General features: G+C 33.6%; 1 protein-coding gene across 1 annotated transcript in view; it reads right to left on the reverse strand.

Annotated features, from left to right (window-relative positions):
• AGBL4 (AGBL carboxypeptidase 4) overlaps positions 1-27,139 on the reverse strand; it is a gene marked incomplete at both ends in the record, with an annotated part of 937,634 nt that overhangs the window by 864,557 nt on the left and 45,938 nt on the right. Inside the window, one exon of the mRNA XM_082766598.1 lies at positions 25,304-25,428. Coding sequence (XP_082622724.1) covers positions 25,304-25,428 — 125 coding nt within the window. The remainder of the gene's footprint in view (positions 1-25,303; positions 25,429-27,139) is intronic.

The raw sequence follows: 27,139 nt of genomic DNA on the forward strand, positions 1-27,139 counted from the left end.
GTTTAACATTTCTTGTTTTCTGTATTCTCATAACTCCTTTAATTTCATCAACATTTATAAGCACACGTCATTATAAATTTATTCACTACTTTCACTAAAAACTAAATGTTAAAATGATTTGATACTAAGGGTATGTATAGAAATATATACTGAAAAATACCAAGAAAGCAATGAGCATAAGTGCAGGAATAAAAAATAAAAACTAATTCAAACACCTTCAGTCAGAAATATCAGATTGTGTGATTGGCACTAAGCCTAGAATGCGAAAATACCGTGCAAACAAGGGTTCTCACTGGAAAGAACTGGCTGTGGAGAAAGAGTTTGTCCTCAAAGAGGCACAAGAGAAAAGTTGTCTGCATGCCAGGAACAAAGATGGCATGACACAATTGAGGGCAACAAGAACCCTGCTGGGTGTGGGGAAAATTCCACACATTATTCTTCATGTCAGGGCAAACAACATCGCCCCCTCCTTGTGAGAATGTGTTACAGAAAAATCCACCAGACAGAAAAGGAAGTTGAAGACACAGATGCAAAAGTGATCCTCAGTGGAATTATTTAAGTCACCGTGAAAAGGGTGATGGAACATCAAAGATGATTCAAAGACTGGAATTTTGAGGAAATTTGGGGGATTTTCAGTTACTGTGAGATATTCATAGACAGGATAGTGGAAATGGCACCAGCTGAGCTCTAGAAGTACAAGCTTTCTGAAGGTGAATAGCTGATGAAAAGATCTATAATTCAAAACTAAGGCAGACATGGGTTTGATACATAGGAAAATCATGTAAACGTGAACATATTAAGGGCTAAACAAACAGCAGAATTATGAACAACAATATTGATGGAACCAAAAGTAGGTAATCTATACAGTTTAAGACAAGTGTTTTGCAAATTATGAGGACATGTAACAGAAGAGTGGTCATAAAAAATACCTTAAGGAAAGTAATCATGAGTTGAATCTATTCACAGAAACCAGAAGGACATGCGATAACAGATTAGCAGCCAGCATCCTATATTTCAAAAGGGCCTGGTGAGAAATTATGGAAAATAATTAATAATGTCAGCTTTCCTGAAAACACTCGCAGTTTAAATATGGAAAAGACCTTTAATTTAAAATTGAAACAATTTCAGAAACTTGCATCTAAAGCAAAGAGAAAAAAAAATCGCAAGAGACATAGTCCAAATAAAAATAAAATTAAAACAAAAAAAAATCTCATCCCTTGTCATACATGCTCAAGAAAGAGGGATTCAAACAGAAACAATAAATGATAAATCCAAGCTCCATAAGCAGGTAAGAAGAAGGCATTTATCTTTAGAGTAGATTTAATAGCCTGACTGTATTGTAGGGCTAAAGGAGGTCCAGAAATGGATATGACTATTCTTCATAAATATATAGAAGCAAGAAACATTAGGAAGGCAGAACTGCCTTCTTAAGAATAATATAGACAAAAGAACAAATGGCTATTAAGTGGTTATAAAGAGATTTATTTAAGAAATTCAAGAGTCTCTACCTTTCAGAAGTCTACTATCTGGAACACACTTCTTAAAGGAATACTTAATTTTACAACTTAGCTGGCTAAATTTAGTAATTTGTGATAACAAAGCATTCAGCTCTCTAGGTTAGAAGCCCCTTTCACATCCATTATTTTGATACTTCCATATGTTTGGTGCAGAGGGCTGGATGGTGGGGTAACATTCAACCCCTAAGTTCTCATTATGTCCTACTTTCCCTCCTTTCTCAAATTTTAGCCCTTTAAAATTAAAATCTTTAGTTGCACCTCTTCCTGTTCATCATTTAATTTAATTTGAATCAGTTCTGAATGAACTGATACAGCATTCACAGTTACAGCTCTTTTCTTTGGTGTTTATCAAAAGTCTATAATCACATAAGTTTTCTTTTGATTCAGTAGCAACACAATGTTTCTGTATAGAAGTGCAGAATTATTCTTCTATCTGATCATGCTGTTGGGTAGTAAAATCCCTCATGGAGACAAAGCAATTGCTTACTGTTCAATAAGCTCATCCAAATCATGAATATAATGTTGGGTTTCTCTGGGGACGAGAAAAACAATCCCACAAAAAGAACAATTATATCAAGCAATGTGCTGGTTGAACTGCTTTTAGTTTTCCATACTGTTTGCAGTCAAAATAATAAATAATAATAATAATTTTTAAAAAATGTATTTCTTATGTAAATTTTAGGGCAATAACCATGCTATTTTGACTCAACAATATGGACTGATTTAGAAGAAATCATATCATCACATCATCAAATCACATCATCACATCACAAATCACATCATCAGTGTCTGTTGATTTTAAAGAACACAGGTAGAAGATACCTTTGCATATCATGTTTCTTACAGCCGTTACTCTATACCATAAATATATATGTATGTAGGAATAACACTCTCACACCTATACTCAAAATTACTTCTGTTTTTCTGCATTGAGAATTTCAATCTGAATAAAGTATAGTTACCAAAAAAAAAAAAAAAAAAAAAAAAAAAAACTGTCAGAAATGTATTTTCTGCCCTGATGTTCTGCAAATTGAAAATTAGAAGTGGTGCTCAGCCTTTCAGAAAGAGATCATTATCTAGTCATTAACTTTTCTTTAACCCTTCCTCTCTTCTTAAAAAGCAAAGTGTAAATGAAACTGTTTAAGATACTACATTGCATACAACTAACTGAATGCTTATGCACACAACAAATGAGTAAATAGGAAGGTGAAACATAATTATGTTCACTTTCAGTTTTATTTGTGACACCAAGCACTGAGTCTGATCATCCACTCTTTTATGGGCAAACACATTCTTAATTAATTCACTCAATTAAGGAGTACAGGATGAGGAACTCAAGTCTAACTATTAAACACATTCATATCAATTACATTTCAAAACAACGGTTTGTAAATATGTATCTTACTTGTGTAGAAGAGGACTGTCATTAACTTGGAAAAACATTCCTCATCTTTACAGAGAGGCCAAAACAGTAACTCAAAAAAGGAGAAAGTGAGCATTGTAAATAGCACCATACACATATTATAAATAGGGACAGTGACGATTAGGTGGGATTATTAATACAGAACCAACAATGTCTGTAAGTAAAGACATTGTTGAACATTGTTATTTGCTCATTTCAGTACAAAAGTGAGATTTGATTAGTTTTCAAATATGTATTTTTTGGTTCTCTAGTACTGTTCCTGTAAGTGCACGTGTGAGCATGTTCTTGAATATTATATTTTGAAGAATTTTCTCTTTCATTGTGGTAAGCACAACCCATACAGAATGTCACATTATTTTTCAGAAAAATGCACATAGGCTGAGCATGCAAAAATGGGCAAACACACTGCTCAAACTGCAGGACTTGCTATGTTTACAAAGAAAGCTTTTATACACACTCATCTAAATCTGAGTGGGCAGCCCTGGGAACCTGACCAACATGTTTCTAAGCTTTTAAATTAAGTTGTAATATAGACAATAATGATACTTTTTTTTTTTTTTTACAGGTTCACATATTTAAATAATAGACAATTTCAGCAACAAACTTACTTATCTTTCACTTGCACTAAATACCACAAATATATTTAAACCATTTTTCCATGGACCCTACTGAGTGGTCAAATTCATGCAACCATTGTCTGATGGAAAAAACTTACCTTTCACCCAGCAGGTTACTATAAATATTTAATGCTGTTTAAACTCAGGGAAAATTAGCATTAAATTTAGCTTCAAATATAGTTGGAGACTCTTTTATCATTCAGCACACATCCATAACCCTCATAATCTCAATAAGGTGTTTGCAGAAAGTAAATATATATCTATAAATCTTGAGCATATATAATGCAAGTTTTAAGATAAAGGACATAGAAATGTTAGAGAATAGTTACTTAATACAAAAAGTATATCATCAAGGTAGAAGCCTTCCAGCATACACTCTGTGAGTACACTTCTTTTTCCACAGTAAAGCATAATCTAACTGGAATCTCCTTCTGCTTTGCTTCAAAATGTCTTAGAATACAATTTAAAAAAAGGGGAAATGCAGCTAATTTACATTTTAGTACTGAGGGATCTATCATCCATAAGTACTGATCAAGCTGTAAGCACTCACAATTTCTGAGTAAGGCCATGAGTGTATATGCTGAACACCAATTTTTTCTTTCTAATATTAGTGATACAAAATCCTGTTGTTGCATAGCTGAAAGTCCTATCACCAAAAAAAAAAAGAAAAAAACTAGGTTTGACTGGATGCCTTACCAAAGTCTCTTTGCCAAAAATGGCTATAACAAAGTTAGCTTCACTTTGAAAACTGAAGGCTAATTACAATTTTTTTTTGTCAGTGATACTAATTTACTTTGTTGTAAAAAAAAAAAAAAAAAAAAGAGTAGTGAACTAATTCTTTTTACACCAGCAAAGAACCAGTGTAGCTAGCTACAACACAGCAGAAGTTGGTTTGTGTACCAACAAAACATGAAAGTATAAAATTTAAAAAAAAAAAAAAAAGGAACTAATTTTCACCTTCCATAAACTTTGAAATTTTGAACAAGGTAAGTAGTTGGCTTCCAAGTTTTTCACAAGTAAGATACTGGCAGGGAGGAAAATATCCAGCAGTTATTTACAATAGTCCAAAATTCTCTTCAATTAAAAAAAGACATTGTGTTAAAACTTCTGATGTTTACATTTTCAAAAACAAAGATTAATTTCAAAATACATTTGTGGCACTACTTTAGAGGATTGTATAAATCTCCTTCAAAAGGAACACTATATTTCTTTAAGAATATGGGATTCCACTGCAACCATCTTCTAATGTAATGCAAATTTATCTTTCTAGAAGAGTTATTTTGCAAAACTTTCGATTGTTATTTTTTATCATGAAAATTTGTACACAAATGAGGGTGAACACAGCATGTGCTTTTTGATTATCCTCTTTACAGTAAATGCTACTCACACAAAATATTTTTTCCAGTGAATGTTTCAATCCTGGTAAAAAATACATATATATATTAATTAATTAATTAATTCAGAAATGGATTCTGAATACGTAAAGCTTTGATTCAATATGATTCAATAAACATGCAGTAAATTTCAAGTGTTTCTGATCAAATAAGCTTTTAACACATGAATATTTTATGTAAAACTCAGATTGTCTTGCTAGAGTTATATGGTATCAACAAAGATGGACCTTGTTTATAATGAAGAATACAGTGGCTTACATAAAAGCAAGACTTTAAAACCATTTTTAAAAAAATACAAAACTTATGTGGAAATTCTTAATTGAATTGAAGTCTAAATAAAAGTCTTTTTTTTAAAAAAAAAAAAAAGTCTGATTGTGAACACACAGTAGCACAAGTTTAACTAAACTAGCTTTTTAAACCAGCTAAAGTTAAACAATTTCAAAGTTGTATTCAGTCTGTACCTTAGTATTCTTTCAGGTGAGCACACTGAAAGCAAAAGAATACAGGCTTGTCTTTCTATATTATCATTGCATTTCCATCTTGATCAATAAAATGCCCGCTCTAATTGTCTGAATATTCATTTTAAAATAGCAAGATGCGGTATGTTATGTGAGGTCTGACCAGATATCTCAATTCAGAGAAGACTCAGGGACTCAGAGAAGACCACCAGATACATTTTCATTATCAAACTATTAACATCAACTGTACATTTATACCAAAATAAAATGTTAAATAAATAAAATGTTAAATTAATGTAGCTTACGCTTGTTGATATGAATGCATACCAGTGCACACACTGTGGCTTTGGATATTCAAAATACACCTCTTAAGAGATTAATGAATAGAAGCTTTATTTAGGAGAACAGCATAATTTATCCCCTAATCAACTTCACATAGTAGCATGGAATAAAGTGGAAAACATAGAAATGATAAAATGCTTTTTGCTGTGATACTTCACTGGAAATGAAGATTATAAAGGCCAAGAAATTTCCCATCAGGACAAAAGGCTTTTTAAATCTAGATCTTTTGTTGTGCTTGTGATTACAGGTTGAAATGATTGATTTTCCTCTATGACAATATCTTAAATTGTGTGTCACACAAAATTTAAAGCTGGATAGGTCCATAGTACAATTTTAAAATCATTCAAAGAAGCTCAAAATTTAATTAAGAAAAACTTAGACCAATTAAGACTAAATGGTAATATAAAATATTAAGGTAAAACATGTATTAGTTTGACATTTGCATTTTTATGAAGTATGAATCACAAAGAAATAAAAACTGCTGCTAAATTTCAGTTAAGTCTCTTTTAAAAATCTGTTTCCATGGCAATGGTGAGAGTAAGTTTTCAGAGGATGTAAGATATGGATTTTTTTATTTAAAAAAAAAAAAACACTTTAAATGAGAAATAGCAACATCATGGCCTCCTTTCAATTTTCTAATATGCCTGAGAGGCACAGAAAATAAGTCACCAAGACATCAATGCAAAAATGAATGCAGGAGGACCGACCCCTACTTATTGTACTCTTTTGCAATATGCTTCTAAATTAGCAAAATCACTAGTATAATTCTGCTGAAAACACACTAATTGTTAAACAGACAACTGTACCTTTGTAATCTGAAGGCCTAGTAGTGCCTATTCAATTAGGAAAGTTTAATAACTACAATACTAATTATTGATTGAGATAAGATGAGATGAAATGCTACTACAAAGGCTACCCATGACAAAAGTAACCAAGTGATTCTTCTTTTACATTCCAGATCTAAGAAAAGTTGTTGTAGTCTCTAATGAGTAATCAGGGATTGAGGTTTCTAGGCTAGAAAAATCCTGTTGTGGCAAAAAAGGCAGAAACCTAACACCCAAATCAATACTGTATTACTCTCTCCACAGGCAAGAGCTGCTGGGTCAGGAAAATCATGAAAAATTCATAGCGGAGGTGGTCAAGTCATCCATAAGATAGAGAAAATAATGCTATATCTAAAGATCCCTTGAGCAATCGAAGACATTTTATAGATTTCACCGTAGATAAATGCTGGTTTGTTTCATCTATGTACCTTAATACTGTTCCTCTCTGATTTCTAACAGTAAATGAGGATGTTTTGGTCTATATTTACTGTCTTTCTTATTTACTTTATTAATTTCTTAGTCTTCGTGCTCCACTGTTGCAACAGCCACCCACGGGAGAATTCTGAGTCATTCCTTCTAGTAGAAAAAGAGGGTAACATCATGGAGGAGTCCTTCATATAAATTCCTCAGCAGAGGTAAGCACTGTTGTAGCTACCAGAAAAAAAGTTAAAAAAAATGTCCTGATCATTTTTGTGACATCACTTCTCCAAAGGGACACATGGAACAGGCCTTCATCATTTATAAAGGCTAAACTCTAAAGCATAAAAAAGAAAGATACAATTTAATTTCATGTAAGGGTAATAGAAGGAAAATAAATACACGTAGAAAAGCCATAGAAATAAGGATTTGTAAACAATTAATAGCTCACACACCTTCATTCTTGCTGCAGCACCAATTCTTATCTAACAAAGCAACAGTAAAAAATAAATAAATAAATAAATAAATAAAATAGAAGGTCCCCCTTCACAATATATAGTGAAAGAAATAATGAAAATCAACTCTAACTAGCAGATAAATTGACACATAGCTTTCTAAAGCTTCAGAAATGCTTCAGAAATTTCTGTAAGGACGCAGAATGATGCTCTGCAATCATGACACTCTGAAGTCCAAAGCTTTCCATTAGGATGAGCTGAGCATAGTAATTTCGCATATGCACAAAAGTTAAACATTCTACGACACAAGACACCACCTTTGTGGAAAATGGATATTAGTCATGATAAAATCTGTTTTTCCAAAATAACTTAAACAATGATAGAAAGACCCTGCATCTCTCTGTCACTGAAGCAAAAAGACACATTAAAGACAAAAAAGTCTATTTTGTCTATTCTCTATATAATGCACTATTTCCTGTTCGATATTCTCTAGCCCTGTCTTGTGAGCTATTCAAGAATTTTATAAGTTTATTATTGTATTAAGAACATACCATTCCCCTGTGAATGTAATTGTCCAAGTATACTGCCTCTCCAGAGAAACATTACATTCAGTCATCCCCACAGTCTTGGAAGAACCTAGAAAACCATGAATACAGGGAAAAACACATTCTCTCTCAGACTTGAATGTGTTGGACATTCAGCTAGAACTATAATTGATCTTATTACACAATGCCAGTCAAGGACTCCAAAAGCAATACATTTGATCTGTTATTTTGTTTTTTTGCATGTTTGTTTTAATTTATGATGATAAGGAAAGAATATCAGGAACTAAAAGGCAGAAAAAAAATAATTTGGACATTAGTAGGAAAGTTAGGAAACTAACATAACCTAGCTAAAGCTGTATAGAATGAAATATAGAATCAGAAATGCCTACTTCTAGTACCATCTCTTACTACCATAGCATCTAAGCATATTCATCAGGCATGACATGCCAAGGTGCTGAATGATTTCACACACAGTATCACATAGAATTTCTAGGTTGGAAGAGACCTCCAGATCATCAAGGCCAACCTCTGACCTAACACTAACAATCCTCCACTAAACCATATCACTAAGCTCTACATCTAAACGTCTTTTGAAGACCTCCAGGGATGGTGACTCCACCACTTCCCTGGGCAGCCTGTTCCAGTGCCTCACAACCCTTTCAGTAAAGAAGTTCTTCCTAACATCCAACCTAAATCTCCCCTGGTGCAACTTAAGCCCATTCCCCCTCGTCCTGTCACCAGGCACGTGGGAGAACAGACCAACCCCGAACTCGCTACAGCCTCCCTTAAGGTACCTGTAGAGAGCAATAAGGTCACCCCTGAGCCTCCTTTTCTCCAGGCTGAACAAGCCCAGCTCCCTCAGCCACTCCTCGTAGGACTTGTTCTCCATGCCCCTCACCAGCTTCATCACCCTTCTCTGACCTTGCTCGAGCACCTCCGTGTCCTTCTTGTAGTGAGGGGCCCAAAACTGAACACAGTACTCGAGGTGCGGCCTCACCAGAGCTGAGTACAGGGGGACGATCACTTCCCTAGACTTGCTGGCCACACTGCTTCTTATGCAAGCCAGGATGCCGTTGGCCTTCTTGGCCACCTGAGCACACTGCTGGCTCATATTCAGCCAACTATCAACCATCACTCCCAGGTCCTTCTCTGCCAGGCAGCTTTCAAACCACTCATCTCCCAGCCTGTAGCTCTGCTTGGGGTTGTTGCGCCTCAGGTGCAGGACCCGGCACTTGGCCTTGTTGAACTTCATGCAGTTGGCCTCAGCCCATCGGTGCAGCCTATCCAGATCCTCCTGCAGAGCCTTCCTGCCCTCGAGCAGATCGACACACACACACACCTAACTTGGTGTCATCTGCAAGCTTACTGAGGGTGCACTCAATGCCCTCATCCAGAATTGAAATATCTACTTTCCATTTTCTAAAGTGGGATAGTCTCTCAGCACTAACTTCATATCCCAAGTGCTGCATAACTCCTAAAAATTAAAGCATTTTCTAGATTTCTATATACACACACATACACGTATATATATATTCTTGCTGTGGTAATGAAATTCACTATGCAAAGTTATCACCTTAATTTTAGAGCAGTGTCGTTTGTATAGTTAATGGCATATTCTTTTGTAAAAAAAAAAAAAAAAAAAAAAAAAAGTCACTTTTCTCTGTAAAGTGAATGCTATATGTGTCTACCATTATGAATTGCCAGTAGAATTCCCCTCCAAGTTTCACATTCCCATAATTGAAACATAAGCTTCAGAAGCATGAGCAGGTAAGGTTTACTTCTCTGTCTCCAAGTTAGACCACACTGGCTGTTAAAATAAGCAAAACTGAACTATTAGAGATGGCACACTCAGTATATTGTACTTTACTATCTGATGGTCAGATGCATCTGAATGTCAGATGCTCCTGTCTCTGATTTGTTTCTTCCTTGCTTGTGTTTCAAGCGTGTGGGTTCTTGACGTTGTCACATACACTATTCTAGGAACTACTATGAATCTCCTTGGGTGGATACAGTTGTCCCCTCAGTCTATGAGTCCACTTAACTGTTTCTCATTCTAATCTAAAAAAACCTTCAGAAGTGAAGTCACAAGTCACATCTAATACATCCAAGTTTAAAAAAGAAACAAAGAAAAACTGAAGTGGGAAAACCTTATGATTTTGCATATAAAGTGAATACTAAGTGTTGTCTTTTTCATTAATAAGAATTTGGCTCATGTCCAAAATACAGTTTTTAGAACTAAGTCATAAGCACCAGTTGTAAAGGGAGTCATCAGTATGTGCCTTTAGTCTCTTTTATTATATTATTTATTTATATATTATAATATTTTATATTTATATTTATATATTATGATATTTATTTATATATTATAATCCTTATTATATTATATTTGTCATTTCTTCAGCAACTCCCCTGTGCCTTCTCAAAATGGACATAGGAACATGATCCCAGCAAGATGAGCTCTGAACAGGATGAGAAAGAATCTCTCTCAACTTTTTTTACTGGAGACAATAAAAAAGAAAACCAGTGTCAGAGAGACTTACTTTGGAATGCCTCATGATAAGATATTTGCAGCATACACTAAAATTAAGCCACTGTCATACATTGATCCATTTTCACTGCAGGAAGCTCTGAAGTTTATGCAATCTTATTAGAAAATACATTTGCAAAGGTATAGAAGTTGGTGCAAGAGAATAAAAGGTCCCATTTTCCAACACGCTGATTGTATTGAAATGTCACTAAATTCATTGGAAACTGGGGTTATTTTGCAATTCTTAGAAAATGTTTGAAAACGGTGATTCCATAACAGGGACTTTGTGAAATCATTCACGATATCTGTACATGGTAGTACATATAAGTGCAGAAATCAGAGAAGGTTATCATAAAGTACAAGGGTGAGAGGAATACCTAAATTATTATTGGCAGCATGCCATGTGATCAGTGTACTTGGGATATGTGTAAAAATCATAAATAATGTATATGTATCACCAGTATATAGCTGGATAAAAGGTAGTGGTCAACCAGACTTACCAATAGTTGTATTTGAACACTGGATTAGAATACTTAAGTTTCGTTTTGGACAACATATCAAACATTCAGTGTATTGAGGTTTTCCCAGAAACATTTCCTAAACTTAACACATTATGATTTGTCAAGTTCAGAAAATGACATTGGTTTCTAAAAACTGACAAAAGGTGTCATGAATGAGAACATTTTAGGGGTTTTTTTCAGTATTTCACTACTTATGGATTAATCTTTTCACCTAAGTGAATATAGAAAAATGTTACCATGGACAAATGAGAGTACGAGAAAATCTGCATCTTTGTAAAGCTCTGATACTTCAGTGAGAGCAATGTACAGGGCTGGAGTGTTAATTTATCACTGCTCTCCACTGATCTCAGCTGAATTGTGACTAATATCAGTGTACGTCCGCTCATGGCAAAGAAACTTCATTGAGCCTGTTTGACTACATTATCTGAAAAATTTTATTTACATTGTTCAGGTCACAAGCTCTCTGACTTAACATATTTGCAAGAGTAGCATAAAAGATCTCCATTTGTCTTATTTTAACGTATGGAGATATATTATTTATTATCACTAACACAGTTATTTTTGTGGTAGACATTTTTTTCCTTTTAATCTTACCCTCATTTCTCCCCACAGAAGTTCTCTGAAGTACTTCATTCTGAGATGTTCTTATGCATGAGATGCATCCAAATACAAAAAAATAGCAATTTATTTAGAAAAGAATGAATGTTTGAAAAAAGGAAACAAAGTCAAATAAACAAAATCAGTATAACTCACACACAGACACACACACACAAAAAAAAAAAAAAAAAAAAAAAAAAAGAAGAGAATTGCCCGAGGAAAATGTTGCAAACTTTGTGGTTGTTCTTGTTAATAATACTCTTCACCTACAAAAAGAAGTAAAAATACATCTAGGTATAGGTAAAAATTTTGTTCATTTTCCACAAATAGTACGTCTTTTAATAAAATAATCTTTGGGATCAATAGAACAGCTTTACAGCTTGATTAGCATTGCATTATATCAGAAAGCAAAATGGCTGTATCGTTTACTGTGTTCCTATCATGTAATATAATATCTGTAACAGCATGCATGCTCTCACAATATTCTGACTTTACATTACTACAAAACACAATTTTTAAAAATTGTAAAGGTCTCTACAAACATGACCGTATTTTAATACAGAAAACTTGACACTATCACTGCAGTTTTCTTCAAAAATGTTCATTCCTTTCTTTGACATATTTTTGGCTTGCACAACAGGGTGCCAAACATTTGTGACAGCTTACAATAGAAAAACAATATTGCTTTTAGTTAACAATGTTAGCTATGAATATATATTGACAGCATTTTCACTGCAGATTTGCTGCCAACATAATACAAAGCAAATAGCATTCAATATGTTGGAACACTCAGGGGAACTAAAGAGTTTCAAAAACAAATTTATGGCATTAGGTGCTGAATGCTAAATCTAATGAAAATGCAAATTCAGAAGTATCTCCTGCACATACTTCATGCAAAGGAAGTTTGAGGCAAAGTGATAAAATAAAGATTGTTTAAGTCAGGGGAAAATTATGTTAAAATGCCTCTGCTTGTTTGACTTCTATAAAGCCAGTTTTACCACAAAGATTAATATTTTTCCTAAAGTCTTTCTGCTTTGTTTCCTTCAAGTATATCAGAGAAAGATTGTTAACAAAAAAAAAAAAAAAAAAAAAAAAAAAAAAGCCAAATTCCAAACACTCCAAAATGTTTTGAGGAAATACAAATACATAGGTGTGTAATTTCAATATTTGTAACCTTACTACTATCTATATACAACACAAGCATCACTGCTCCCTTGAAAGAACAGAAGCAAAGTTTTGCTTCCAAGTCTGTACATTTATTATCACCTATAGAATAAGCAATGCAGTGGATAGAAAATATGATTTAAATCTTGTTGCAATACAGTAATGTACAGGAATGTTGCAGTGTCATCTCCTATATATTAAAATATATTTGGTAAACCAAACATTTATTGACAGTACTTTAAGTGACATGATATTAATAGTTTTTAACTATTTATAAAACAAATGAAGGCAAGTTAACAATATCACACTATCAAGAAAGCAAAAACTGTTCAAATTTTGTAGCTCTCAAATTTAATTTGCTCTGAATTTGCAGACGTTCTTGATTTTTATTATCACTCATCTACTATCAAGGAGTTCAACAATTAAAGCTAACAGTATTCGCAAGACATAAAAACATTATGTAAAAAAGTAGGAAAAAATAAATTTAAATTTAATAAAGTTATTTAAAACTAAGTTTAATTTCTACTCACACAATCAATATTAGTTAAAACTACAACTTAACTACGATGGCCAGTATTTGTTCCTATTATAGATGTTTTCTTTCTTACTTTTCCACATAAGAATGACTGCATTTTATTTATTGCATTTCTTATATAAAGCTCTATGTGTTACTTGCAAACTAAACATCCTGATTACACAAATGACTATAACTAGAAGAAATAAGAGGTGAAAGATAACATTAACGAAACTGTTTGCAACTGCCTGGGTCCTCTTTGTTTTAGTTTAAATGGCTTTATTAAAACTTTTGATAAATTCTTGAAAAAAAAATTGCTCTATCAGATACAGTTTGCAAAGTTCTTTCCAATTAATCTAATATTCCCATAGTCTCTAATCTTCTAGTAAATGCTCAAAAAATACTAAGACTAAGACTGAGCAATCTTGGTATTTTCTTAGCTAGCTATAAAATTATATAGTTTGTGGGAAAAAAAAAATTGTTACCCTTCAGTCCAACTAAACCATCGAAATATATTTTGTACATTCTTAATAGAAAGAAGAAAAAAAAGGTATCTTATTTGTAGAACAGTATATGTATTTAACCATTGAAGTGTAAAATTAGTATAATCCAAAATTATAAATCACACAAAAACATTCAACAATTTAAAATGTCAGGTTTATTAGAAAGCTGAAGGTAACACAAAAATTATTTTAGGATCAAACTTGGCCATCACATACCATGAGACCCATACTACTTGCTTGTTAGAACAGTCTAAGCTACAAAATTTTACAGTGCTTCCCACTATGGTGACAGAGACACAATTCTACTTTTAGATACACAAAGAAAAATCAGGAACTGCAAAGCTTTGTTTTTTGCTAAGCTATAAATTTGAAAACATACTTTCTAGTACATCAAGCACAATATGGACCTGTATATTATAAGCATCAAATAAGTAACTTTTTTAAAAGCTGAAAGACTCTTACACTGGTGAAGATGGAGTAAACACAGTTAATTTGTTAACATTCACTCCATCTCTTTTCACTGACTGTCAGGGAAATCATATTTTACATTTTTTTCAGAATGTGTTTGGAAAGGACTTCCTGGTACTCCACACTAAATCTCACTGAAGGGTGACAACAGAAATCAATATGCGTCCCTGAGGAATAATCTAGCCAAACATTTACATTTAGAATATTCATTTGTATTTATGCATGTGAAATTCTTGGCAAAATGAAATTCTCTTCCTACATGTATATAATCTCTTTTTGTAGGCTGATTTTTATAATGCAGGCTGTATTTATAATAAAATAAATATATATTTTTATTTAAAACTCAAATTAGTTTTGTGATAAAAACAGGTAGACTTCATGTAAAATAACAAATTACTTATGTAAGTAGTTGTATTAACCTTTACTTCACTGAAATTTGTTTGTCCTTTTGCGGCCATAGGGAAGAGATGGCCCACAGGGAATGGCTACTGTATCTGAATCCTAGCTATTCCAAACCCATGGAATTGCCATCCCACAGGCCTGCCAGGAAGGATATTCTGTTTAATCTGGATATTGAAGCAATTTAAATCTAACACAAGGCACTCAACATCAATGTAAAGTTGCAGGGGCAAGCATGTCCTACCATAAATCACAATATTCTGTAGTCCTCTGATGTTGGCATTAATTTTGTCCCCAGAGTTCACAGAACAGAATACAAACATCCAAGATGATGCAATATAAGCCACATTCTACTTCCTATATCACTCCTGACAATGGTCTTGCACTAAAGTGTGCAAAGGCATATGGAAACCTGCTAGGAGAATCCATACCCCAGTCTATAAAAAATACCCCAGTCTATAAAAAAATAGTAAATCTTTTGTGTGAAGCTTCATGTTAGTTTTCACCAGGTAGTATGAGGACAATGAACACAACTCTGTACCAAAAAAAAAAGAAAAAAAAAAAAAAGAAAAAAAAGAAAAAGTTACACTTGTAGAAAATTAAATAAACGTTCTATAGAAAGTCATCATTTCAAGGCAAGAAAAATACAGTCATATTTGTCATTCCAATAAAAGTTTGTTGTACCATTGTATTGTGTAAATTCAAGAATCTGGATTCACAGACCTCAGTGTTTAGTTGGAGGTTAAATGTATGAAACAGGAAAAAATGATGATAAAATACTCTTCTTACAGCTGAAAAATATAGTAAGGAAGTGGTTAACTAATTTGTTGTCACTTATCTTGGGAAACTAGTGGGGAAAAAGGAGACCACAAACAGAAGCAATAATCCTGCACAGTGACTGGCTTAGAGAAGACAAATGTTTGGGGGCAGATTATTTATATTGCTTACACCAAGCTACTAAAAGCTTTAGAAAGATTATCCTTTCAATGACTATGTAAACTATATTCAGCAACATACACTAGATTTAGCAGAAATACATGCAGTTGTTTTAAATCTATACTGAATAAGTTCCGCTGTATATACATCCTTTAGTAAAAATAGTAATAAAAAACTCATTTCTACTTGAAAAGCATTCTGAGTTTTAGCTCCTACATAACATAATGCATATTTAGACTAGCATGTTATTTAGTAAAAGATGTCCAAACAAGATGATTTGATGTTGGAATAGTCATCTCAGAACAACCAGAGCAATGTAAGGTAAAATAATTGTCAAGTCAATCTCTCGCTTACAGTTTATTGCAGAAATAAATTGAACTCTGCTCTAGCTTTCTGACACGTAATTCTGATACTAATGGGTTCAAATCCATTTCTCTTTGCTCCCCTTCCTAACAGGAAGTTTATGTAATACTGTGTCAGAAATCTACCAGTTACTGGCTAATGTTTCCCTTAAATAAAAAGTCTCTGCCTGTAATAGTATTAACAGCTGCCATCAGTTTACTGTAATGAGCTGCAGTTCATCATGGTAGTGCCACTATGAAAATTAGAAGCTTCCATGGAGCTTCTTAATTCACAAAAAAAATTATCAAAGCCATCATGAGCTGCCGTGTAACAGCAGATATTGCCTATCTAATGCTTACAGGCCAGATCTTAAACTGATGTAAATTGTACTGATCATTATAATTATAATCAGTTGATGATACAGTGTTATGTACGAAAAACACAGTAGTTATACATTGAGGGTCAATATTTAATTCCATGTTATTTTTCATAATTTCTTAAAGCAAAAAATTGCACATTCCCTTTGTTTTACAGAAAACTTCACAGTATCTTCAACAGGAAGATTAAAATATTTTTGGCTGCAGGAAACATAATGATTTAATTATACCTATTGTAATATCTTGGGTGACCTATACAGTGCAGAATCTTCAGTTTCAATTAACATTAGAAAAGAAAATAGATTAGCTTCAAACCATACCTTTTTAATTTCTTTCCTCCTTTAAAAAAATGAAACTTAAAGCTTGATACGTCCAGAATTTTATAAATAAAGCATATGTTTATAAGAGGTATAGCAATGGAACAAAATATGTAATTGTAACTAGGATGGGATTTTCTGAGACATTTAACCCTGTATTAACTTTGCTCCCACTGAAATCAATGGGAGATACTCTACCTCATTCTACCATAGAGACAAATATTTTTTTCAGATTCCACTGGCAAAAATAAAAATATCTTTTATACAGGGTTGAATTTGATGGGTCGCTGTACATCTGTTTTCCTAGAAAAATCTCTTTTACCTGCCCTTCAAAATTACTGGTAAATATAGGGCATACCCAGGCTTTTTAAAAGGCTTTTTCATACAAACTGCATAATTAATCTGTAGAACTCCTTGCTTCAAGTTCACGAAAAGTACAATCAGATTAGATAAGAATGATACATTTCATATAGTCTATCTATCCCTGCTCTGAAAAAGTAATCTGGAGGCAATCACTACAACAAATTTGGTGACTTCTGACAGCCTGTACCTAATTTAGACTGGTGGGAACTCCATGGTATCGCAACATGCCATGTTCTGGAGCTATATTCCAGGCTATTTCCTGGAATAAACAGTAGTGACACTACATGCTTTGAAGAAGGTAAGTTTCCGTCATTTAGTGAGTTAGGCTAGTTAAGTTAAGAGTAGGACCAGTTGCTCATGATTCTCTTGTGCAATCCAAGAACAACATGATTTGGACTCAAAAGCCCTGAGTCATGTTTGGCTTTCCAAGACACTTGCAGAAAAATGTGCTACACACTGGGATTAAAAATGAGTTGCTGGTTGATGAATGAATCCATACTGGCTAAAAGGGTTTATCAAATGCATGGTCTTTTCAACAAAGTGCAATAATATTACTACATCCTTGTGGCACTTGTTCTGAAGGAGGTTATGGGTGCTTAGGATCAGTGAAAGATTTACCGCTCCTAACAATTCCTTTGATCTCTCTAACTGCTTTCACACAAGCAAAGTGAAAAGCACTTACTGAGTATAACACAGCACTACACTAACTTTCAAGAATTTACTTATCCTCTTTATATTAACTTTTCCATTTTCACCATCAAAATTCAAGTTTTCTCTACTTTTTCCCTGTTTATTGTAATGTGTCAGAAATGTAAAGACGTTCCGTGCACAGTGACCCAACATTCGGTCATTGGGTTCATATTGGGTTCTCTTGTTAGAATTACAGGTAGCAAACAAGAGCAATGAAGGATTGCAGGATCTCTCTAATCCTAACTCCAAGAGGTAAAAGAATATGGGATTACTGGAGGCACATTCTTAATACACTCAATCACAATCAGGTGCCATAACACTGGTTACTTCAGTAGCCAAATTATTCAGCTCCAAATTATTTGTCAACTAATTACATTCTATGGAATATCACTACTACTTCCTTCTTAGATTTCTTTTTTGGTGGCATCCCTTCCTTCTATCATATCAGCTGCACCACTTGTCTTGGTGTCATCCAAAAACTTACTGAGGGTGCACTCAGTCCACTGTCTATGTCATTAATAAAGATATTAAACAGTCCTGGTCCCAGTACAGACCCCTGAGAGACAACACTTGTCACTGATCTCTACCTGGACAGTCACTGACTGCAACTCTCTAAATGTGGCCAGAGAGCTAATTCCTTACCCACTGAATAGTCCATCCATCATTCCATCTCTCTCCAATTTAGAGAAAAGAATGTTGTAGTGGACCAGATCAAAGGCCTTACAGAAATCCAGGTAGATGACATCGGTTGCTGTTCCCTTGTCCACTAATCACTTCATCACAGAAGGTCAGGCACAATTTGCCCTTGGTGAAGTCATGTTGGCTGTCTTGAATCACCTCCCTATCTTCTATATGCCTTAACATGGCTTCCAGGAGGATCTGTTCCATGATCTTCCCAGGAAGATCTGAGAAGATCTGCCCTGTCATTTACACAGGAAATGGTTTCCCTCTCCCCACAACGTGAATTAATCTGCATATATTTTGTCTTGATTTTATCTTCAGGTTTCAACAATCTTTGCATAGTATCTCAACGTGGCTCAAGTATAGAATATTCTGCATGGGAAAGGTCAAAAAAAAAAAAAGGAAAGAAAAAAAAACTAGAAGCAGGAAAGTTTAAAGATTTCACTTTTATTTCTTCAATTTGACTTTTTTTTCTTTTTACTTTAGTTCTATGTTTCCACATTCTGATGTTAACACTTTTCAATCATAAAAGCAGAATTAAATCAAATTTGTACAGAAGACAATTAACACTGGAACTAAAAACGTAGGTATTTAATCGTAAATAAATAAATAAATAAGTTTTTGAAATGAAAGAAAAGCAAGTGTGTCACATCACTGACACCAAAATCATCACAGTGCTGATTTTGTTTATGGCATTTATAATGTATTTTTGACATTTGGAGTGACAGATGCCACCATAATAGGAAATTAAACACACCTGGCCATTAGTTTCCTGCAAGCAAAAAACAAGTGTTAAATCTGAAACATACAGTATGCTTGCAATAATTATAAAACCCTGACATCTAAAATTTTCTTAGAGACAACTGGAATAAAATAAGTTTATGAATTTAACACTCTCAGGCCAAAAGAGAATATTTCATCAGGACAGCATTTGTTTTACTAGTATTGAATATTGTCTGTGTCTACTAACCTATCTGTATTCATTACTTTTCAAAGGATAATACATGTCATGACAGCTTTGGATAATTTCATGGAGATGCACAGTATATTGTACTTACCAAAGCTTCACACACATCCTCAATCTATTCCAAGCACAACAAAATTATTGATCCAAAATAAAATTATATGTACTTGAAAGGATTCCAACTTGGAAGAATCATCGTTTATAAATCTAATTTTATACATGACCAATATAGGCACAAGCTTCCAAAATGGCAAAATTATTTTTCTTCAAAACTGCAGTATGTTCAATTGATTTTTCTTTTTTTAAATGTTGAGATGAACATACAATCTATTTTAAATGTCATCACTTTGGTTTTTATTTAATTAACATTTCATACAGCTTCTTCAGTAAATAAATAATTACTTCAATCACTATACATTTCGTCTAACCCTATGCACCTTCAAGTTAAAACAAACTTATATCACTTTCCAAAGTAGAGGTCAGTGAAACTACTTTTATATATTCCCAAGGCTCCTTTTAAATAATCCATTATGTTTTTTAATATACATTTCAGACAATGCAAGCACTTCCCCCCAAAACAAACAAACAAACAAAAAAAAAAAAGTAATGTATCCAATGTATCACATGCATATCAATGTATCATGGTTCCATGAGATCTACAAAATATGCATCATGAATCTGGCTGTGCCATTCTTACAATTTTTTGAAGTAGAATGGCATATATCATATGAAAAAATAGTTTACTTACCCTGTTGTAACTAAACTTACTTAAAAGTTGTTGTCCAGATGCACTCAACTATCTATGTATCTCATGTTATCAAGACAGACAGATATGTATTTCCAGCAATTCTCCACTAAGGATCTCTGTGGTTTTTTTTAGGACTGTAATAAGAGGCCTGAGCAAACTATAAAATCCAGTAACAGTAATAAATAATTACTGAAAATCTAATGAAATAAAGACACTAGAGATTTTACAGCTTTTTTCTCTCATCATCTCCCCAGACCTCCACCACCCCCACAAAAAAAGTGTGGAAAACAAAAACAAACCAAAAAAAAAAAAAGAAAAAAAAAAGGAAGAGAGAGAGAGAAACTAACTCTAAGTCCTCTAAGCATTTATAAGGTCCATTTATGTTATTATCTGTCTTACATTTGCACCTTGCATAACTTTCTAAAGGTTATTATTTTTCCTGATCTATATTCATACATAATAAAAACAAAAAAGCAAACAAAGTATCTTCAAACAATATTCTATTCTCAATCCAAGTGCAACTGAAGTTGAACAGAGAGAATTCCTTTAAGTAGATACCATTTTGTTCTTCGATTTTAACCTTGTTTTGGATTGATTTCATAACTGTAGGTAATGATCACATCCTAGTTGCCAAATATCTATTTTTCTCCTCTATCCTTCTCAGTATGTTTTGTCACCTTTGTGATTAAGAACTCATAATGTGTTTATTGACACTTTCAGAACAAAATTTGACACTGTTGGGAAACCCCTTATGTTGAAAATTATTTTTTTAATCTCAGTGAAAATTTCATTTCTGAATATGATTCATCAGACAGCAGAGTTTTTCAGAATACATACACATACAGAATATACTGTATGACCTAGATGGGCAATGCTATAATATGGTTGCTGTTCTTTAGAGTAATTAATATCCTCAAAGACATTTTTAATATTTTAATCACATTGCTTTATTCAACTCTTATCTCTTCTCAAATTTATCAAAGGTTTCCAGTACAGAGATCAACTTTTTCTAGAGTGACTACAGTATCTGGAACAATGAATGCCTACTACTTGGTAGAATTTTTGGATATGACCCCCAGGAGAAATAATTACTATTTTCATTTATAAAATCCTCCAATTCTGGTATCCTAGTATATTTATAATTTATCGTGGTACACACATTTCTTTTTTTCTCAGTTCTCAGACAAATCACTGTTGCTACTAAAACCTTTAATGATAATAGCTTAGAAGTAATTGTTCACCTGGAGCACTGTCTATTTTATATACTTGAAATGCAAACTGAATGTGACATTTGTTCATCCAATTTCTGATTCCACAGAGAAGGAGTTTAGCAAAATTGTAGACAGTGTTGTAGGGGCCAAGGCTGATGTTAAGAGGAAATAAATTCTGCCCAATATAGAGCATTACCTAGAAATAGACAGTAGCTTGCAACACATGAATAATTAGAGAAATTGGAGGCTTTGCCCATCAGAATACATGCAAATCCTCTTTTCTTCATTCTTCCTTTCATGGTTGTTGTAAGAGTAATCAATGCAGGATTACATATTACAGGCCTTATATATAACATATCAGTTCTTTTTTTTTTTTGTTCTTTCCAATATCAGTGTTAATTGAATTCACTGAACAAGTGACTAAAGAAATCTACATTTCAGATCTTATCAGACCAACTGACTTGCAAGTTAGAAAACATACTGGAAGACCAAAAGGCCAAATGTTACATCTCACAGGCATCTTATATGATAGTTCTTTCTTCCCATAAATACAAACCACTAGCTATTTTTTTTATAATTTTTCTTTGCTAAAAAAAAAAAAAAAAAAAAAAAGATAATGAAATGTATGATGTTGAAAGACCAAGTCATATGGAAGAAGCTTGTTTACCAGTTTGCGATGAAACTAAAGTTCTACTGATTTTGCTGTAGTGTAGGGAAAAGTAGCAAATATGAAGTAAAATAAACTTGTCAAATGCTAAAAATAGTTCTGAAAAGACTGGGTCTCCCATTTCTATACTACATAACTTAGTTCTTTTGCCTGCCCTTCTTGCTGAAGCACAATGGTAACCTAAGACATACATAACATGAGGAAGGAAGCAATCATTCTGAAAAAGACTTATGTACAATAGTGAACAACAAATTAGGCATGGGTTTCCATAGTGATAAAAGCAACAAAAGGCTGCTGCAGTTTTCAGCTGTCTATTTTCAGCTGACAGTTACAGAGCAAAGGGACTACAGTCTCTTCTCCAAAAACCAGGATGTCACTGTACTCAAAAATGCCCATTCAATTTTAGTTCCACATTACGAAGAAAATATTGAAGGAATTGGAAGGGGAATAATAATAATAATTAATAATACAAAATAATGATAATAATAATACCAAGAAGTTCTGCAAGACGCTAAAACGTAAAGTGCTATGGATTTGGATTTCTTGGTTGGATTTCATGTTACCTTAAAAATGCAAATTCCAATGAGTACTTTTTTCTGCACATCTCCTCTGTGGATTATCTGATGTTGAATAAGAAATGATCTCATACTACAGCCTTTCTGCCATTGGGAACACTAATGGGGTCTCTTGCCCATCTGGCAGTCTGCTCTCCTGAAACTTAGAGAAATTCCTGTCCAGTGGGGTTGAAACTGGCCAGGAGTTAAAAAGCTATTGAGGGAGAAAGAAGAGGAGAAAGACCATTAGCCACACAAAAATCTAGGCTAGCAAGTGTAACATAGACAGTATGATCATATAAGCCTTGTTTCCCTGGGAAACTAGGCTAATTATCAAAGGTCTGGAAAGATTCACTTATGATGAAAGTCCAAAGGCCCCAAAGCAGAAAAATACTTAAACACTTAAAGCTAAAGTACTCTATTGGATAGAGAACTGAAAGAACCATACATGATAGCTAGGTTAAAAGACAAATGATGAAGAATGTGATAATCTACAGAAATAGAAATGTTAGTCAAGGATGAAGAGGATTTATTTGTACCAAGAGGAGTTATTAACAAGCAGAATTACAAGAAGGAATAATGTGATTAACTAAAAGAAAGCTTTAGGCTAAATATCAAGCAACAGTCTCAGTGAGAAAAGTCTATGAAAAGGGGTTTCTAGACATTAGTGATGGAAGCTCAATAGCTTAAGACAATAAAAACTGCACTGTAAAAAAATAGTACTCTACAGAACAATGCAGGGGTAGTTAGCTTGACAAGAATATCTATCTCGAAGTTTCTTCTTAACACTTCTCTCTAGATTCATCACACAATATAGGGCACTGAACATACTGTAAAAATCTCTACTAACTGGTAGTAGAACTGAAAACTAAATCAAAAATGTATCCAGTACAATTATGTGTTCCTAGTTAGATGATGACAGGAGGTTGCTTGTTTTCTCATGATACCTTTGAAATTAATTTCATTGTGACTAAAGTCTTTAGTATGGAATATCAAGCCAGACTGGAGAGATATGCATAAGAACATTTTCAATTTTTTTTTATTTTTTTTTTTTTTAAAGTCAAAGTATATTAGTTCAGAATTTGAGGTTGAAAAAAGAGGAACAGTAAGAAGGAAATGTAATGTATACAATGAATAAAACTAATAAATTTAGCTACTATCTTTGAGTCTTCATCTAAATGGCTGAAACCAGATGGGACATGTAAATGCATACATATATCTACCCCCCCACATGACACACATATGACACACTAAAAACAAGTATAATATTAGACAGATAATTATTTATATATAGTTAGTAAGATATCTACTTTTACAAATAAAGCGATTGAAGTTACTTCTGCATTTGTGCAACATTTTTAGGCAATACTGAATAGTATGGTTTTGGTTGTTATTATTTTCTAGCAAAACATAAAAGAAAATAATCAAAATGCACAAACCAAGTTATACAGTATGTTTGATATAGCAATTTCTAACGTTCATTTAATATAGCTGAGCTGCAGTGACTAATACTGTCCGTGTCCGCTAGTACAAAGACCTAAATAAGGTTCCAGACTAGATTACGTTCATGCAGGTCTTGTTTTAACGGAAATTGGAGAGATGAAAAAAAGATTACAGGAAGACACATTATAAAAACAGACCTCACAAGTCAAACTTAATAGTGAAACCGTTCTCTTTCATGTAGACAACCATGAAAACAAATATCCTGTAAGCACTAGATATATATTGTATCTTCCTACCAGATCTCTTTGCCTCCTTGAGACAGATTCCCATTCATCTCATGACTATATAATTTGATCATAGTTGACTAAGGCACAGCAGGGGAAAGGGTCTGTCTGATAAAGTATCAGGCTCCAGGAAGATAGATAAACAATTTCATGATTTCTAGTTGTAACAGGAATGGTACAGTGGTGGATATAAAGATATTAGTTTCATAGGAATACAAATATCAAGCTTCTACAGTTTTTTTCTTACCAAACATGTGTTGGGGTTTTTTTTGTTTGTTTGTTTTTCCCGTTAGGTGAAAATAACAGTCTGGTTATGACAAACTATGACAGGATGCCAGAATAAAATGTAAGGTACATGCAAAAAGTGGAATTAAATCTTTGTGGATTTGTCAATGTGAAAGCACAGATTTTTTTTTTTCTTATTTTAAAACAATTAAAATAAATGAAGCAAGGAAGTTTCTTTCCCTTTTTATTTGTTTGTGTTTTGTGGGTTTTTTTGGTTTGTTTGTTTTGGATTTTTATGAAAAAAGTGTTATTTAGAAGTAGTTGAATCAGTTGCTTATCAAGGTCTTTCACATTTAATGACAAACCTCTTTCACAGGCATCACATTGACAGGCTGCTTCTTCTATAGTACACTAGAGTAATGTCTGTTTGTAGTGCTACCTCATGTTCTAGATATTTTAAATGAAGTTTTGAGTAATAGTATTTGAACAGCTACGGTGGACTTCGTTTTCATACATTAACAAATATATTTGGTTTGTGTATATTAACAGAAGTGTACAACACCTGTTACCCATTAATTCAACCGTTACATTATCTTTGTAATTATATTACATCTTAGTTGAAAAATATGGTGATATCTAGTCAGGATGATACCTGCTTTTACTTATAAAAATTTGAAGGAAGGAAACATATTTTACAGCAAAGCAACACTTACAGTCCCTAAACTGCATCTCTTTTTTTTAAGAATGAAAGTATCTTATATTCTGGAATAAGCAATTCTTAAAGTTGTTGTACTATTTAATTTATTACGTACATACCTGTGATTCTTTTACATTTTCGACAGTGAAGTTGAACCAAACTCGAAAGCGTGGATTACAGGTATCTGGTCTAATGAACAGGTCATACTCAAACTCTGTGATGTGGTCCACTCGTCCAAGATTACCTAATGAGAACATACAAAAAAGAACGTATTTCAATAAATGAAAAAAATCCAGAACAGGAGCTATACAGAGAAAAGTTTTTTTTTAAAATTACCTCCAATGTTTAAAATATATATGTGTATAAGAGACTTTACAAAAGTTCAGAATAATTTTTAAATGACAAAGTAAGTAACCACAAAGTAAGATATATATAATACATATCAGTATGCAAAATATATGTGAATACATATTAAAAAAAAAAAAGTCTGCAAGGGCTTTTATTATTCAATCAATTTGACTTTTTGTCTTCTCTAATCTTATTATTTCAGTTCAGCGTCCTCCTTGGTTATTCCACTTTTTCCCCACTTTTCTGATAAAAGTTTTCATTTTCTGCTCATGTTCAAGTACCTCTAAAATTACTTCCCAGAGTTTCACATGGCACATCTGGCCAGTGCTGTGTCCACAGATGGCCAGGACTCCATCTCTTTTGTTATTCAAAAGCCATCTTAATATATCTCCTTTACCATTTGGGGCCACTATCACCTCCTTCCACAGAAACAAATGAGGCTATAAGGTTTCACTTTAGCTTTTTCCTGGTGAATTTCATGGAATAAATTTTTTAAATGTGGTCAGAGCTATTCCCCATGGCATTACTTAGCAAGTAACCAAACTGGCTATAGAAGCAAAGTTCAGCACCAGGAAACATGCTAAATGCTTTTAAATTGCTAACTTGCCATTTCGCCTTTGAAATGTGCCCAGAAATCTAAAGACAAGGCTTAGACTGTCCATTTCATCTATATACTACAAAAATAGGATTTCACATTTTCCTGATCCAACCCAAAACCCATCCTATCTGATCTTGTAAGACAGGGTCATTCCCAAATGCTGCTTTACATGCAAGAAAAAGATTAGCAGTGTTAAGACAACCTGTTTTTATGATTCCTGATATATTTGGGTGTAGGATATATAGTGTTGGGTTCAAATAGTTATTTGTAACTTTACTGGAGCTAAACAACTCCCTCCTCAGCAAGTCACATTTCAGTTCGTATGATTGTTCATTGGTAACACACTACTAAATATAAGCAAAAGTAGCAAAATTTGGCTGATCAGCTATCTTGGAGTGGAGAAGCAGGGAAAAAAAGCACTTTCAAATGTGTTCATCAATATATTTTCAGGATGTCTTTCTTATCCTAAATTGTTTCTGGCTTTACCAATTGAACAGTGAATACTTCCAATCTTCCCTATTTTTAATGTTACACTCTTCTTTCCTGCCCACAGCCTTCTTTTCAGAACAAAATTCTCCTCACTGTTTCCCGCTGCAGAAAACCACTTCATGCTAACAATCTGCTCCTAAACACTTGCCTGAAGGATACATTTGGAATATGAAATATTTGAAAAAATGGCAATATTGTACAGTGAGTGCTTTTCCAAACATAAATAAAGTTATCTGCCATACAGGGTGCCCATGTCCAGGCAATGACAAGGCCTGTAGGAGAAGCTGTGAGCAGAGGCCGAGTGCTTCATGCTGGTCACTGCCTGCTCCAATGGCCCCACTGTAGGGCATGGCCAGGTCCCTCAGCGACGCTGGTGACACCTCTGTGAAGGTGTATTCAAGACAAAACATGGCACACAGGCGGGGAAGAAAGCTGAGGAGCAGCCCTGCAAGCACCAAGGTCAGAGGAGGTGGTGAGGAGGTGCTCCAGGCCAGAAACCCTTGCAGCCTGTGAAGGAAGC

Source organism: Aythya marila (genome assembly GCF_965140915.1).
Source record: "Aythya marila genome assembly, chromosome: 8".
Classification (NCBI taxonomy): Eukaryota; Metazoa; Chordata; class Aves; order Anseriformes; family Anatidae; genus Aythya; species Aythya marila.